Source organism: Tripterygium wilfordii, chromosome 4 (genome assembly GCF_013401445.1).
Source record: "Tripterygium wilfordii isolate XIE 37 chromosome 4, ASM1340144v1, whole genome shotgun sequence".
Classification (NCBI taxonomy): Eukaryota; Viridiplantae; Streptophyta; class Magnoliopsida; order Celastrales; family Celastraceae; genus Tripterygium; species Tripterygium wilfordii.
This window is the reverse complement of record NC_052235.1, coordinates 7787633-7805759: the sequence shown is the minus strand read 5'-3', so window position 1 is coordinate 7805759 and position 18127 is coordinate 7787633. Positions and strand designations below refer to the sequence as shown.

Here is an 18127-nt window from a genome sequence, read left to right as displayed (position 1 = left end):
TTGACGAACGTGTTTTCCTAATTGTTGTTACAATGTAATTCTACACAACAACATTTATCATTATCTTCATCCCTATAAAAAATTTTACCACCTTTTGAAATTTCAAGATGATCTCTATCACTATAATTTTAGCCACTTTTTGAAATTTTAGTAGTAGAACCTTCACGTGATATCACTAATTAATAATTTTATAACTTAATTGTTTAATTATATTATGTTAATAACGGTTAAAGGAATCTACTTTCCCATTTATAATAAAGGACTTCCCTTTGTGATAATTTTTTCCCTTTTAAATTTTAAAAATTCAAACAACTTATGATAATATTATCTTTTAAATTTTAAATATGACAATATTGTGTTTAAATTGTGAGGTATACATATTCATCAAACATCTCCTCATTGTCTCTATTTTCTTCTATTTTCTATTGATTGTATGCTACAAATGTCTCCAAGGTTTGATTTTATTGATCAATTGATTTCCATTAATCGTCTGTTTGATACTTTTCTTGATTTGATGAATGCTTTGATTGATTTTGCTAATTTCCCTTGCTTCCGTGCAGCTACAAGCAACTGCACCTCATTGTGGTGAACCGTGAGTTTGTTGGTGAATGCTTTTATGGTTCTTTCTTGAGTTTGTTGGTGAATGCTTTTATGGTTCTTTCTTCCATTTCCAAGCTGTACTAATCAACTGCACATCTGTGATTAAACCTTGCATTTAGAGGGTGTATGTTTGTTTGATTGATATTTTTAATTCAAGATGTATATGCACAACTCATCTCTCTACAATATTTATTGTAGATTCAGTGGAGGCAACAACGATATACAATATGGGGAAAGTAGGATTGATTTATAAAGTCGAAATATTATTGTGTTTAGAAAGGTTCTTTTATGGGCCTAATGAACTGCAGCTGGTAAACTCTACTCATATAAACACATTTGATTATTAATTATGTTCTTGCTATTCTATTATTATGAAATCTGTAATAATGGTGTGCTCTCATTTAGCTTCCAAAGAGCGAAAAATATCTACCTATTTGTGTTTGTAGTTCAAGCCTCTTAATATTTACCAAAACTTCTGCACATGCTTCTCAAGCTATTTTCGATTTCTATAAAAAAATTTATCGCTTATTATGTCGACTAAAAATGTTCACTAGGTTTTACATCATTTTTTGTGATAATAGATTTCAGATCATAGTGCAGCCAACCAATTCCAATTGTCAGGTATCTGTATCTTTTGACTTCCTTCCTTATTTCCCTCTGTGTTATTAAAACCGATTAAAAATCGTAAACGGTTTCCAATTACAGATTGCACATTTCAACTTGATTAGTCATTGGTATTGTCTATGCCTTGCAGCAATTATTTAAATGTCAGAATACGTGAATCCTTTTAAACCAATCACAGTTTGTTGGCATGAGCAACCAAATATGTGAGTATTATGATTTGAACTTTTTCTTCGTAAGAATCAAACATATAAGGATTAATAAATGTTTTTTTTCAATGTTTAAAGTTTAAGCAAGTGCATACCAAACACCTTCAAATAACAACCAAACATATAAGGATTTTCAGCTTGAACATCCTTGACATTTTCAGATATCAATCTTTGGCATTTTCTTTTTGATGAAAATTTCAAGTTGTTCTGCTTAATTGGATTGGTGTCATTCCCTTGAGTGCGATATTTGGCCCATAAATATGAACTTCCTGTTGTCATGCTTTCCAAGGACACTTCAGTAAATCACTCTGCATGACTAGAGTTCATGAATCTGCCACTAATTCACGGTTGGATTGAAATTAGTACTTCGATGAACTTCCTGTTGATGATAGCTTGCCCAAGGATTTTTGCTCGGTAGCTGAGGTGGCATGTACATTTATCATAAAAATAGAGTTGTTGTTATGCTACTTTCGCAGAACACTTTAAGCTATCAGACTTTTGTTCTCATGGAATTTGAAGGGAGTGAGGAAAAATTTATTTGGTTCATTTTTAAAATTCTCTCATAAATTTAGACAACACTTCAACGTATAAACTTAGACAATCAACACTTTTAGGTTATATATATTTTTTTGAGTGGGATAATAATGTTTTAGAAAATGTTAATTATGAGCTCCTCTGTTAATTGTTTCTGAATTGTGATACTGGATTTTGAGACTGATAACAAGACCATGATTTACCGGCAACAAATGATCCACCATCATCGTACTGAACATCAAGTTCCAACGACCACAAGTTTGTATGAGTTACTGGCAATAAATGATACATATCCCGAAGCACCATTATTAAATCAGTCGAACATAGTCTTGAAGAAAATAAAAGCTGGGAAGCATATTATTCATGATAGGACTATGTTGCAATCCATTGTATTAAATGGTATGATCTTTTAACATTTTATGATATAGTTTTCCGGAAGCATAATTATCATTATTTTTTTAGAAAACAAATTTCAAAAAAATAGGTTTAAATTCAAATAAATTTCATGTTAATATATTTATGATTTTATGCAGATGGACAAAATGATGTTCATATATCTGAGATCAATGAAGTTGGTGCTGCTAAAGGTATGATTTCATCAATACAATATGCATGTCCAAAAATTTACTTAATTAATATTTACTTCAATAATGTTTGTATTTATATCCCAAATTAATAAATTAAATTGATTGAATTTGTAGTAGATCTCAAATAAAATAGCGTCATCATATTCTAATGATTTCTACCTATAATTATTTTGATATAATCTCTGAAGTTTTTTATGATATAGTTTGAATAAACAAGAATTATCATTACTATTTTTACAAACCGAATTCACAAAAAATACATTTCAAAATAAAATTAATTTCATGTTAATTTATTTATGATAGTATACAGATGGACAGAATCATGTTCATTTATCTGATGTCAATGAAGTTGGTGTTATTGAAGGTATGATTTCATCAATATAGTATGCATGTCCAAAAATTCACTTCATTCATATTACTCCACTGATGTTTGTATTTATTTTTCAATTTAACAAATAAATGTGCAATAGTATCATTGAAATATTTTGTATTTGATAACATATATTGTAGGTAACGACAATAGTATGAGCTTAGAAGATATAAGCATTGATTCTGATCTTGAAGGTAAAATTGACATATGAAGTTGTTAAACTATACTTATTTAATTTATTGTATGTCTTAAATAAAACAGCTTGATCATATTCTAATGATTTTCATTCTTAATTATTTTGAAGGTGATGATCACTCAGATCAAACATATCACGAAGGTTTGTATTTATTTTTTTATACAATAAATTATGTATTTAATAAATGTTTAGTTTATTATATTGTTGTATCTTTATTTAATTCAGATTATTACAAGTTGTTATGTTTTCAATTGTAAAGTACGTGATTCTTATATTTTTAATTTCATTACTTGTAGACTATTGGGACATTGGTGATCCGGTATTTGAATGTGAAAGTTGTGGTGCTCTGTTTTGGTACAATGAAAGAATAGGGAAAAGCAAACATTCAGCAACTCGTAAATTTTCATTGTGTCGTATGCAAGGAAAAGTACAACTTTCATTGATGGAAGAACCTCCACAACCATTAAATGATCTTTTGCACAAAGGGGATGCTAAGAGCAAGCATTATTTTGACAATGCCCGAGCTTTCAATATGATGTTTTGTTTTACATTGATGGGAGGAAAGATTGACAATAGCATTAATAAAGGATCAGTACCTTTTACGTATGTACTCAATGGACAAAATCATCACATGATTGAAAGTTTATTACCCAAGTCAGGTTCAACCCCCAAATTTGCTCAGCTTTATGTATATGATACTGAAAACGAGGTTGAAAATAGAATGAGTGCTTTCAGGTTTGTTAACTATTCAAAATATTTTCATTGAAATTATTGTTAACATTTTCTTTTTTTTTCTTAAAATTTTTAATTTTTTTATTTAAATAATTAATTTTGCAGATCAAAGGATAATCCAGTAACATTTGATCATGGAATAATCGATGGTCTCAAAAAAATGCTGGATGAAAAAAATGTTCTCGCAAAATCATTTAGAATGGCAAGAGATAGGTTTAATTCAGAAGGTCTTATGAATGTCAAGCTTAGGTTGATTCAGAATCGAAGCTCAGATGGAAGAAGATACAATATCCCCATTACTTCTAAAGTTGCTGCACTTATTCCTGGAGATATTGATCCTGATAATTTTGAAAGAGATATTATATTAGAAACACAAAGTGGGCTATTGAGACGAATTAGTGAATTACACACTGCATACTTACCTTTGCAGTATCCGTTACTTTTTCCATATGGTGAAGATGGATACAGAGATGATGTTCCACTGAGAGAGCAAGAGGGTACTTCATCAAGAAAAAGGAATAAAGTAACAATGCGACAATTTTTTGCATATAGGATTCAAGACAGGAATTCTGAAGCTGACACAATATTATGCTCCAGGAAATTATTCCAACAATTCATTGTTGATGCTTACACTATGGTTGAATCGCAACGATTATGTTTTATTCGTTGCCATCAAAAATAATTGAGAGCTGATATATATAAAGGTTTGTCCGAAGCAGTGTTGAGAGGAGAAACAAATCCTTCATCGATTGGAAAACGTGTGATTCTGCCATCGTCATTTACTGGGGGAGCGAGATATATGATTCAAAATTATCAAGATGCAATGGCTATTTGCAGATGGTCCGGTTTTCTTGATTTATTTACAACTTTCACTTGCAATCCAAAATGGCCGGAAATTGTGAGATTTTGTAAGAGGAAATGCATAAGACCTGAAGATAGACCAGATATACTATGTAGAGTTTTCAAGATCAAATTGGAAGAATTGATGAATGACTTAAGGAAGAATCAAATTTTTGGAAGAGTTAATGCTGATAATTCAATTCTTGAATTTAAATTTTACGAGAGCTTATCATTTACTAATTTTTAATTGATCATATTAATGTTTTTTTTCGTTAATATATTATTTATGTGTTATTCTTTTAAGATGTTGTTTACTAACTTATTCCAAATTCAAATTCATTTAATTATTCAAAACTCGATTGTTTATTAATTTTATTTCCTTTGGTGTTTGTTCTGAACTGAAAATCATTTAATTCATATGGTTTTGACATGCAGCAATATACACAATCGAGTTTCAGAAACGTGGCCTTCCACATGCTCATATTTTATTATTCTTACATCCAAGTAGCAAAGTTCAAAATGGTGAAGATATTGATAAGATCGTATCCGCTGAGATTCCAGTTGTGGAAGATGATCCTGAATTATATGAGCTTGTAAAGAATTACATGATTCATGGTCCTTGTGAAGCTTCTAACCTACGATCCCCATGTATGAAGAATGGAAAGTGTTCTAAAAAGTTTCCTAAAAAGTTCAATGATAGAACATTTATTGATCCATATGGATATCCTGTTTAAAGAAGGGATAATGGTAGGACAATACAAAAGAAAGGAATTGTCATTAACAACATGTACGTGGTTCCATACAACTCCTATCTTTTGAAGAAGTATCATGCTCATATCAATGTCGAATGGTGCAATCAGTCAAGATCTATCAAATATCTATTTAAATATGTGAATAAAGGACATGTTAGAGTTACTGCTTCCTTCTATCAATGTCAAAACACTGAACAAGGAGATCATAACGTGGATGAAATCAACATGTACTATGATTATGGATACATATCTCCTAGCGAGGCATCTTGGAGAATTTTTGCCTTTGACATTCATTACAGAAATCCCTCGGTCGAGCGTTTGTCTTTCCATCTTCCAAATCAACAAAATATTGTTTTTCCTGATGATGAAGCAATAAATGATATTCTTATTAGGATGGGATCTCAACAAACAATGTTTATGGCTTGGATGGAGGCAAATAGAGTTTATGAAGAAGCTAAAAATCTCTCATATGCTAAATTTCCAACAAAATTTGTATGGAGACAGCAAGAGCGTCAATTGTTCCCAAGAAAAAGAGGATTTTCAATCGGAAGAATTTTTTATGTACCTCCAGGTAATGGTGAAATGCATTATCTTAGAATTATACTAAATATTGTCAAAGGCCCTACATGTTACGAACATCTTAGAACTTTCAATGGGGTACGCTATTCTTCCTTCAAAGACGCATGTTATGCTTTGGGATTGCTTGATGATGATAGAGAATATGTTGATGCTATCAAAGAAGCAAGCTTATGGGGTTCAGGATATTATCTCAAGAATCTATTTGTTTCTCTAATTTTGTCCAATTGCATGTCTAGACCAGAATATGTATGGGAGCAAACATGGTCTATACTTGGAGAAGATATGCTTCAAAAACAAATGAATATTTTACATATCCAAGGTAATATTTTTTACTTTCAAATTCTGTAATAATACTGATATACATTTTGTTAGTGATATCAACTATTTACATTTTAATAATATATATTTTTTGTTTGTGATATTATTTATCAAAATTAAAATTAATGATATTCTATGTTGAAAATCTATAATATATTGTTCCCTTTAATTTAAAACATATTTATATGTATTTGTTTAATGTTTTCAGATTTGCATTTAAGTGAAGAACAGTTACAAGATCTTACTCTTGCAAAGATGGAAAAGTTGTTACAAGCAAATGGAAAAAGTCTAAGGGATTATCCTCCAATGCCATTCCCAAATGAAAATTATCTTGCAGAAGTTCAAAATAGATTGATTCAAGATGAGCTCTCCTATGATAAAGTTGCATTGGCTGAAGAGTATAAGAACCTTCTTTCTTGTCTCACCGATGAACAGATGGGTGTTTATGAAACAATAATGCATGCTGTATCAGTAAATGAATGAGGTGTGTTCTTATACGGGTATGGAGGTACAGGAAAGACTTTCATATGGAAAACACTTTCAGCAGCACTTCGATCTATGGGTGAAATTGTTCTTACAGTTGCATCGAGTGGAATAGCGTCTCTATTGATTCCTGGTGGTAGAACAGCTCATTCTAGATTTGAAATTCCTTTGAATATTAACGAGGACTCCTGTTGTAATATCAGACAGGAAAGTCAATTGGCTCAACTAATATGTAAGTCCAAGCTCATAATATGGGATGAAGCCCTTATGACTAACAAATATTCATTTGAAGCTTTGGATAAGACCTTGAGGGATGTTCTTAGATTTACAAATCCTAAAAGCTTTCAGCAACCTTTCGGAGGTAAAGTTGTAGTTTTTGGGGGTGACTTTAGACAGATATTGCCCGTTGTTCCAAAGGGGACAAGACAAGACATCGTCTTTGCAACGATAAACTCTTCATATTTGTGGAAATTTTGTAAGGTTCTAAGATTGATAAAAAATATGAGGCTTCATACGAGTTGTCAAGATTCTGCATTGAACAAGATAAGCGAGTTCTCGGAATGGATACTAAAAATCGGTGATGGTGAAATTGGTGATCATTGTTGGACAAGAATTTTATTCTAGGGTATAAAGAACACTGTCTATTCCATCTGCAACAGATCCAAGTTGTACTGTGATCTCAGTGATTGCTTCGTGCAATTTATCTGGGTCATGAGTACTTGCTTGTCTGCCCCATGACATATATCGAACACCTTGTATGGCATACCTTGAAACCATAAGTTGCCTTTTGTAGTCTTGAACTTTGTCGGTTGCTTTTTTAAGTCTCCTTTTGGTTTCCATCAAAGCTTCTTGTAGAGATTCGATGGTTTTCTGGGGATTGTCCTCGTATACGTCTTCCCTTATAGGGGAGAGGTTGAATCTGGGATCGTCTCCACCTTCTTCTTCTTTAGAAGTAGAACCTTCATCAGTTCTAGACCTTTTTGCAGGTGGAGAGTTAGGAGTATCCATCCTTGAATATTTCTTGAGGAAGATATTGGTTTATGCTGATTCTTACTTTTGAATATTTATACGAATGGAATATGAAGGAAATGTTGGACCAAGACTTAGTGTCTAGGTTAACATTGTGTTTTTGATGATTGTGTATGATTATATACTAAAATGTGTGTGAGCATGCTTGACTTGAACATATCCTAAAATGCTAGAAAACATGCTTAAATGGTTATTTGGTTAATTGTTTAATATCTTAATTGTGCATATACAAATGAAGGCTTATGTATATCTCTATGTGAATTTGGTATCTATATATTTTTGAGATAGTGCTGGAAATTAAGTTTTGGAAACAAACATACATGGACTAAGTTAGGGCATTAATCTTCTAATGATCATAATTTATCTTACTTAGGTCCAAATGACTTGAAACTTGAACCACATGCACATGAAGGTCTAATATATGTTCTAGGACTATAATCATGATAAATTAAGTGCATCACATATATATTTGATCATATGCTTAAATTCCGCCAAAACTAGGTTTTACCTAATTTTGTGCATATGTGTTCTTTGTGAACGTGGTGAACCAAATGAACTCCGATTTAAATGAAATTTCGTGTGCATCTTAGTTTTATCACTATGAACATATTTGACCTAGTAAAGTTTAAGAGAAAAGGTCATTTACACTGAGTTTGCAAAATGACATTGAATTTACACTTAGAATTCATCGGTTTCACTATTAGTGACTTATTTGCTTGGTTGAGTGACCAAACGATTTCCGATTGTTATGAAATTTTATATGGACATTCTAATATATATAAAATGATTTATCATGCAGTAATATGAATTTTCTGTGTTGTTTTTCTAATGTAATTAACCTATGCGCTCTATATGAAGCTCTTTGAGCTTACATGCAATTGGGGAGTTCTACCTCCTATTTCTTTGTAGGTTAATCATCATGAGAATGTTATATCACTCAGAATTCAGTTTGCTCAAGTGAATTGAAGTCCGGTTTTCAAGTATGAGCTTGGATCTCTAGAAAACCAAGAAAAACCTATGTTCATCAACCTTCCACTAAGGCATTTTGATTGATGATGGGAATTAGCCTTAGGGCTGCATAATATGGATATATTGGTGCTGCCAAATTCAGAGTTTGAAGTCAAGATTGGAGGGACATGTTTGGTCACGTGAAGGATCTCTTATCTTCATCAAACAAGATCTTGCACATGCTTCCTTTATTGAGGTCAATGATCAGATTTTTGTGAGAAGACAATTGATGAAGCTAAAGGACAAATGCAATGGTTGAAATTTGTAAGAGATGAGAAAGTATATTTTGCAACTAGACAAGACTTAGATTATGAAGATATTCTTGAAGACTACAAGCTCCAATGGTACACTAATCTATGGCTGAGATTGAATTGTTTTGAATTATGAATGGATCAGATTACAACAAGACTTGAAGGGTTAAGATGACCATTTAAAAGGTGAATCCAATGGTTGTGCATAAGACAACATTCTTGCTTGCAATTTTTGACTTAAAAGAAGATCTTACTTTATTTTTGGAGTCAAAGATGGCTGCAAGTTGCTACACATTTAAAAGGAAATTGTTCGAGATACCAATGCCAAGATTTGGTGCAAGTTTGATCAAATGGTCAAAGATCACAAAATTGTTGGAGATACCAAGGTCAAGATTTGGTGCAAGTTTAATCAAATGGTCAAAGATGGCTGCAAGTGCACATGACAACTCAAATCTTGCAAAGCTAGACTTGGAAAATAATGCAAGTGCAACGGTTACATATTGCAAGGTTGAGATTCAATGATCTATTCATTCAATGGCCAAGATTTGCACATGTAATTGAAGGTCGAGATTTGAAGATGGAAAAAGATCCAATGGTGGAAATCACAAGAGCTTAGTAAATTATAAAGAGGGGTTCTTCCTCATTCCAACTTGGAGAAGCCAAAATTACATTGAAGAAATTCTTGCTCTCAAAACTTTCAAGCTAGTTTGTGCCATTGAATCCAAGCTTCTACCCAAGCCACTCTAAAGGCTTCCTCACTATTTTGCTTTTGCAAAGAGGGAGTGCTTCTCATTTGGCTTCTTATTTTCAGATTCGAAAATCCTCATTATTCTTCATTTTCTATCCAACCCGTGAGGTGATATTGTGATTCTTGAGTGTTCCTCAACCCCATTTGCTTAGTGCAAACCTTGAGTGAACCATTTATACCGAACACTTGTAAAAGTCCCTTCATTGGGCAAAAACCTTGTTGAGGTTGAGTTTAAGGGAGTGCTTGAAACCCTTGGTTGTAAAGTTTGAAGATTATCTTGAAATCTTCAGTTTTAAGGGTGACCTAAAAACCCTTGTGAGTTTTGTGGAGCTCTTGAGAAAACCACATCCTTAGTGGAGGTTGAAAAATCCTAGGTTGGTGAACCTAGGTAGTAGATGTAGGAGAAGAGTCTCCGAACTACTATAAATTGCTGTGTGGACTTTCTTGATTGCATTGCTTGCTTGTTGATTGATTAAGTGTTTTGATTGCAGAATTTTCTGAACCACTAATCTGTCCGTGCACTGTTCACATAGCTAAACTTTGAATTTTAATCTGAATTTTTGATATAGTATTCATTAGGGTGTTGTGATACTGCATACCGAATTTCATTGAATTCTGACTTGATTTGCTAGGTGAAATTTGAGTTGTAAAATCTGTGCGCAGTGTGTTGTTTAAAAAATCAGTTTTTACAATTCCTTGATTATTTGATAATTGATCATTCACCATATTGTATCACATCTTGCATTGAAATGAATATTGATTAAGATAATTATTAGAGTCCAAATTTGTGTGCTAATTGTTAATTGACATTGATTTCCTTTTAAATTATAAAAAGAGATTCCTATCGGAATTTGGGGACACAATTCACCCCCCCTCTTGTGTTAAGTACGATCCATCAATCATAATGATGGTGAGGGAATTGTAGAAATTTCAGAAGATCTTCTTATCAAGGACTCGGACAATCCCTTGGAAGCTATTGTTGATAACACATATCCTTTTTTACTTCAGAAAATGGGAGATTCTAAGTATCTGCAGGAGAGGACAATTCTTGCACCTACACTTGAAATTGTAAAAAGGATGAATGACTTTATGCTTTCGTTGGTTTCAGGTGAAGAAATAACTTATTTTAGCTCCGACAGTGCTTGCAAAGCAGACATCAATGTTGATAGTCATGAAGATTTATACACAACTGAATTCTTAAATTTCATTACATCTTCCGGTCCTCCAAATCATGAATTAAAATTGAAGATTGGTGTTCCAGTAATGTTGCTTAGAAATATTGATCAGAAATCTGGTTTATGCAATGGAACTAGATTGATAGTGACACAATTGGGAAAACATGTTATAGAAGCTAAGGTTATTTCAGAAAGCAAGGTGGGTCACAAAGTATTTATTTCTCGAATGGTACTATCTCCATTAGATTCTCGATTGCCGTTTAAATTTCAAAGAAAACAGTATCCATTAGCTATTTGTTTTGCCATGACAATAAACAAAAGCCAAAGACAATCACTTTCTCATGTTGGATTGTATTTGCCAAGGCCGGTTTTTAGTCATGGCCAACTATATGTGATTGCGAGTTTATGAATTTATTCAGTACACACCCAAAAGATAATGATTGTGGATTCTTATATAAAAAGAATTGCTATGTAGATCATTAGATCAGGGCAAGAAACTTTGGGTTGACTAAAGCAAAAATTTTTGGGAGCGTTATCACCGGACCCATCAACTTTTAATAGTCCCTCAACAACAATTCCAGGCTCCGCCCCCGAAGGTCCATTGCATATAATACCCTTATTGAATTATGACTAACATCAAAATGCATGTTTTTAAGTCTGGGTTGTTCTACAACGTCGTCATGGTCAAATGATATTGGTGTTGTTTGATCATATTTTTTAATATATTGATCACTGTCTTTAGTAATTGGATGTTGTTATTTTCTGTAAATAGACTAGTTACCGGTATAAGATTTAACGAAAATGACATATAGCTCATGAGAGTCCAACATGTTTATTTCATTGATTTAATCAATGGAATAGCTTTTATTCCACTATTTTATTCATTGTTTTCTAAACCATAATCTAGGATTCATTGTTTTAGTTCTGAATTCATTGTTTTTGAAATTTCATTGAAAAAAAAATAGAATTAAGATTCACTCGATAAAACTCATCGACAATGGATCTTGTTAGAAAGAGCTTTATGCGCTGATTCGGAATATGTAATTTTTTTAAACAATCTAACATGTATTTTGAGAGTTAAAACGATTTAAAATTTTGTTTAAGAGACTTGGGCTCCCATGGACTACCACTATATGGGCTACCTAACACTACTGAAGATCTAATTATTGAATATAAGATCTACCTACTAAAAACATAAATCTATTAACCCAAAAAAAATATAATGGCATTGACATCATTTTACTTACAACAGTACACAGGCAATTCCCAAACTAAAATCTTGGTCCGAGCTTTTATCCCAAAATTTTTGGGTTGGCTACATGAGTATGAGAAAATCAATCATCATCATCCGAATTTTTATCACAAAAATTTTGGGTTGGCAACATAAGTAAGAGAAAATCAACGACGAAAATCCATTAAGTGTATTCATTTCCGCCAAACATTTATTATAATGAACTTAAAATAAAACACAACAGAAAATTAGTTCTAGTGAACCAAACATTGATAGAGGCACACAAGCAACCTCTTTATTTGTAAACAACTATATCGTAACGTCCACAATGAAATACAGTTGTAATTGTTAGTCTAGAACATTTTCTGAAGATACTCCACTATATTCTTGTCTAGTTGAAAGGCTTTAGTGAGAACATCAGGATTGATTGGTGGATCTGAACCAAATACTGCATTGGCAATTGTAATCACACCAAAGTTTTGGCTGCTCAATCCTGCAAAAGCCACTGCAGCTGTCTTCCCAATATTGAGTTGGAAGTAAATCATGCCGATTGGAAACACAAACACATCTCCTGGATTTAGGATTTTAGTGAAAAGGCGATTACCATCCACGTTAGATGTGACAAATCCGACGTAAAGTGTTCCTTCCAGAACTACACGGATTTCTGTGTTGCGAGGGTGAGTGTAAGGTGGGTTTAGGCCACCATACGGTGCATAGTCAATTCGAACCAGCGCTACACCAAGAGTGTTGAGTCCTGGTAGTTCATTGACAGTAACAGCAGTGACATTAGAACCAACAACATTCGAGACGTCTCCTGGAATGTTAAGACCAGATTTAAGAAATCGTTTGCATTGACGAGCTTCGGGTCCTTGCAGAACTTTCCATTCACAAACACTACATCAAAAAATGTTGTGATCAATAAATTAAAATCTCTCATACTATTGAAATCAAACCCTAAAACGGTACGAGGTACTAATTAAAATCAAACCAAGACTAACTATATAAGCTATCAAAACATTAAAAAAAAAGAAAGAGTATATATGCATACCAGCATCCTTGGGTCATCGATGGCGACACAGAAGTCTTGAAGAGGGCTTGGATCGAAGGCCGAGACAAGCGGAGAGGCCAAAGCCAAGAGGAGAAAAGGTACCAAGAGAGGAGATGCACCTTTTATTGTGTGGTGATGTTTGTTCAAGAGTAAGTACTGGTTGGAAGTGTGGGGAAGCTATCTTTCATGGGGTGTATTTATAGATGGAAGTGTCTGAGGCCAAGTCTCTGTAAACTTCGTCCCAACTGCTACACACATCACACATGTAGTTGGTAATTAATATATGATTTTTCTTCCTATATATGATTAGGTCAATACACTCAATATATTTTGTTTTAACAGTTTAAATTATAAATGTTCGCCACCTCGATCTGTCTCCCATCCATGACATATCAAATAGATACACCATAAACAATAAAAAAAAAAAAAAAAAAAAAAGATACACCAGCAACAGACGTGCAATCCCAAACTCGTTACACCTTTTATATATTCTCATTTGTGGAGGATAGTCAATCTCACCAAAATAGTGAGAATGAATATTCTTCCTTGTGGAGAATGAGTTTTAATATACAAAATACTACTATACCTTTATTACATATTCTCACACTCATATTCACCCATTATTTTCTAACAAACATGATCATACTCACCTCATACTTATTATGATGCTCATATCATGCTCACGTGAGAGTCGCAATCATTCAGTTATGAACTAAATGTCCCATACATATATTGGTAAACCCAAGTGTGTCAACATGAAACATGAAAAATTGAATTTAATGGCTCGTTTTGTTTACAAATTTGGAGACGGAAATGGAAAGAGGACGCCAAAAAAGTTATTTTCCTAGCATCTTCATTCCTTGCCAATGTTTAGATAAGACTGTTATACTACTTTCCTGACATCATTGATTTCTTTGACCATGTTTGGTTAGAATAGAAATTACAATTATTATATATTTAAATTAAAAAATAACATTTTAATTTGAATATCCAAATTAAAAATTGTAAAAAAAAAATTATTTGACCAGATTGAATGAATGAAAAATGAAATAATTTAAAAATGACATATTTAAAACACATGATTGTGGGATATTGTCGAAATTATGTGTTTTTCAAAATGACCATACATGTGTTTGATTAAAAATGAGTGAGGAATGATTCCTCTCTTTTTTTGGGAGGAAAGGAGAATGGGAGGAATGCAGTTTTCCTTAGAGTCCTAGATTCCAAAGATTTCACCAACCAAATATAAGAATTATTGGTAAAAGAAAAACTCTTATTCTTGAGAAATTGGATTCGCGGAACCGAATAACACCGAAAGTTCAAATCCTTATTCCCTTGTCAACTCTTTCATTCCTATGTGCGCGGTGGACGGTGAATAATAACAATGGTGTAGATATATATATATATATATATATATATATATATATATATATATATGGTTTATTTAAGGAAGCATATCACCAACTACATATTTCTTCCTTCAATTGTCTATTACTCAGTCAACTAAAAGGGTTATGAAATGGTGTTCACTAACTACTCTAGTTAATTAATCCTCATTCTTCTAGTCTTGTTTTCACTAGGTGTTGTTTTTTAAGTCGCACCAAGTCTTGCTAACATTAGCTCCACATAATTCTTATGAATATATCCATTATAACAATATGTGTCCTCTGAATTTTTTTCCTAATACAGTTGAAATTAAAGTAGAAAATTAGGTTTGATTTGTTAGATGCAGAATATATGTTTCATCCGAATGAGGAAACTCTGGAATTCACCATAGTCTATAATTTGCATCTGATAGTGGAGAATAAGTCGGTTGGAAAAAATACAAAAATTTAATGTGGTTTAACACACCTCACAAATCATTAAATGGGAATCGTACACTCTGAAAATTGCTGAACCTCGGATCCGTTTCATCCATTTCTCTACCTAGACACACATATGCAAGTTTTTCTCTAATTTTGTATCCACACATACATGTTTTTGAACTCTATATCGAACTATGTATTTTAACTTCAAAGAATTCACCTATTCATACGCATAGTTCAAATGCATCCAGCCAAACACATACTCTTACATATGATACAAAGTTCGGATGCTGGGGATAGGCTTGTTACAATACGTGGTTTGTGCATAATTATGCTGAGTTCATGAATTTATCCAATACACAACCAAAAGATAATGATTTTGGATTAATTCTCATATAAAAAAAAATACTTTGTAGATCATTAGACCAGGGCAAGAAACTTTTTGTTGACTAAATTAAAGCAAAATATAATTAATTGCTCTATCCCAAGCAAGTAGAAAGTTGTTAAATATGAACAAGCTAGTTGCAAGATTTCATGAACAATGTAATGGTCTCTTGTTTTTTTTTTTTCCTATGAATTTATGTAACCGACTCCAAACTATTTTAGAAAATGCCTTAGATTAGTTTTATCATCTAAAAACTATATCATGTGTCTAGAAAATCTTTGTATATATACATGTAGATATGTATACAATCAGCCGAGCAGGGCCGGCAAGTAATGGTTGAATTGTTAGATGCAATCAATTTAATTAGCACAATTGATTGAACTGTTAAAACAAAAGGGTATTGACTTAACCATTTGAAGAAGAAATTATTAAGTATATCAACTGTGTGTGTAGCAATTGAAGAATGCTTCTGATGAAGTATAAAAACATACGTAAATATATGGACTTGGGGAATTTTACAGACTTGGTCATGCATTCATCCTCTATCTATAAATATATCCCATGCAAAATTGCTTATCCACACCCACCAAGACGTACTCTTTGAAGAAATATCAAAATTTGAAGCTTTCAATCTACACAATGAAAGGTGCTTCTCCTCTCTTAGTATCTTTTGTTCTCTTGGCTTGGGCCTCCTCGCTTGGCTCGGCCTTCGATCCAAGCCCTCTTCAAGACTTCTGTGTCGCCATTGATGACCTAAGGATGCTGGTATATATGCATATATACTCTTACTTTGTACTAGGTTTTGATAGATCGTATTGAATCATTGATCACAACATTTCTTTTATGCAGTGTTTGTGAAAGGAAAGTTCTGCAAGGACCTGGAGCTCGTCAACGCAAACGATTTCTTTTTATCCGGTCTCCATATCCCAGGAAACGTCTCAAATGATGTTGGTTCTAATGTCATTGTTGTTAGTGTCAATCAACTACCAGGACTCACACCCACCCTTGCCGCACAGAAATCCTTGTAGTCCTAGAAGGAACACTTTATGTCGAATTTGTGACATCCAACGCGGATGGTAATCGCCTTTTCGCCAAAATCCTAAACCCAGGAAATGTGTTTAACGTTTCCAATCGATATGATTCACTTCCAACTCAATATTGGGAAGAGAGCTGCAGTGACTTTTGCAGGATTGAGCAGCCGAAATTTTGGTCTGATTACAATTGCAAATGCAGTGTTTGGTTCGGATCCACCAATTAATCCTGATGTTCTCACTAAGGCCTTTCAACTAGACAAGAACATAGTGGAGTATCTTCAGAAACAGTTCTAGACTAGACTGACAATTAGAATTGTGTTTCATTGTGGGCCTCTGTCATTAATGTCCAGTTCACTAGAACCAATTTGTGCTATGTTTTAAGTTTTGATATAGATACTTGAAATAATTAACTAAGAGTTTGCTATATATAGTCAATCTTTTTCTCATTATTGCTACCAAGATTCAGGTCGAGATTTGTAATTGTGTGCTGTTGTGGGTCAAAGAGTTCAATGTCAATTCACGGCAAATTACAACATTCACTTACTGAGAACAAGACCAATTTAGTGAAAATATGATCAAACGATACCAATGCCATTTGAGCATGACCACTATAGCCCACCGAGATTTAGTATCATTCAAAAGTGTGGTCAGATAAAAAATTTTTGTGCACGCACAACGAGAGCACTCAAAAGTTTAATTTTGTTGCATGTCTCATGCAATCATATAAAAATTTCTCGTATGACCTCAATTATCATAATCAATCTATGTTAATTGCTTGCAATATCCATAATATATATTTATATATACAATTATATAAAATCAAGCAATAAAAATAACAGTCTTTTTATAATCTTTTTATATTACAAAAATGACATATAGTCAGGAAGACATTGGTTTGTCAATGTCAGAATTATCCCCCAAACCGTGGCTGTTAGAAAGGACCCCACTCTCCAGTTGACAGTTATTTCCATTGACAAGTTGCTCTTGATGGTTAGAGACCCGACTTTCCCCATCCGAATTCCTAGGGACGGTTATTTTAGGAGTAACCGTCGTAGGTGCAGAATCCGCAACACCCTCCTGGTGATGGATCGGAGAAGAGACTGTCTACGAGGAAGGCGGCTTGTGATTTCGATTCTGATTGGAAAAGAGATTGCCTGTAAGGAAGGAAGGCGTCTTTCGAAATTGTGTGATCAATGAACATGCGACCCATCAAACTAAACTCAACCTTCTTCTGAAGGAATTCCAAATGACTACCATAACATATATATATAACACCGATTCCTTTTGTTCCGTGAGCGAAAAATTCTTCCGGTGAATAACAAAAGTCGCCATACTTGAGCAGAACATAACAAACCACCCATGTGTTACAGAGGGACTTAGCACAGTTCCTCTCTGGTTTCAGAGAAAACCATAGAGAACGACTAGGTTTTTTCTGGTTTCAGTCTTTCAAAAAAAAAAAGACGACTCTCTCTACAGTTTTAAGAGAAAATTAGAGAGTTGATATTATTCAAGTTTTTTTTTTTGTTTTTTTTTTTTTTAAAAAAAGGGCTTAGCCCGGAATTTTATTAATCAAGGAAGAGAAAAAGCCTCTC

General features: G+C 33.2%; 1 protein-coding gene and 2 pseudogenes across 1 annotated transcript; 2 read left to right on the top strand and 1 right to left on the bottom strand.

Annotated features, from left to right (window-relative positions):
• Nucleotides 1–442: 442 nt before the first annotated feature.
• On the top strand, nucleotides 443–11441 carry LOC119996892 (annotated as a pseudogene).
• A 1175-nt stretch (nucleotides 11442–12616) lies between these two features.
• Nucleotides 12617–13328, bottom strand: LOC119996891 (germin-like protein subfamily 1 member 16). The gene is made up of 2 exons (XM_038843669.1): nucleotides 13312–13328; nucleotides 12617–13157 (listed from the first exon to the last, which is right to left on the bottom strand). The coding sequence occupies exons 1-2, from the start codon at nucleotides 13326–13328 to the stop codon at nucleotides 12617–12619; spliced, it is 558 nt and encodes a 185-aa protein (XP_038699597.1).
• A 2812-nt stretch (nucleotides 13329–16140) lies between these two features.
• LOC119997704 lies at nucleotides 16141–16829 on the top strand (annotated as a pseudogene).
• The last annotated feature ends 1298 nt before the right edge of the window (nucleotides 16830–18127 follow it).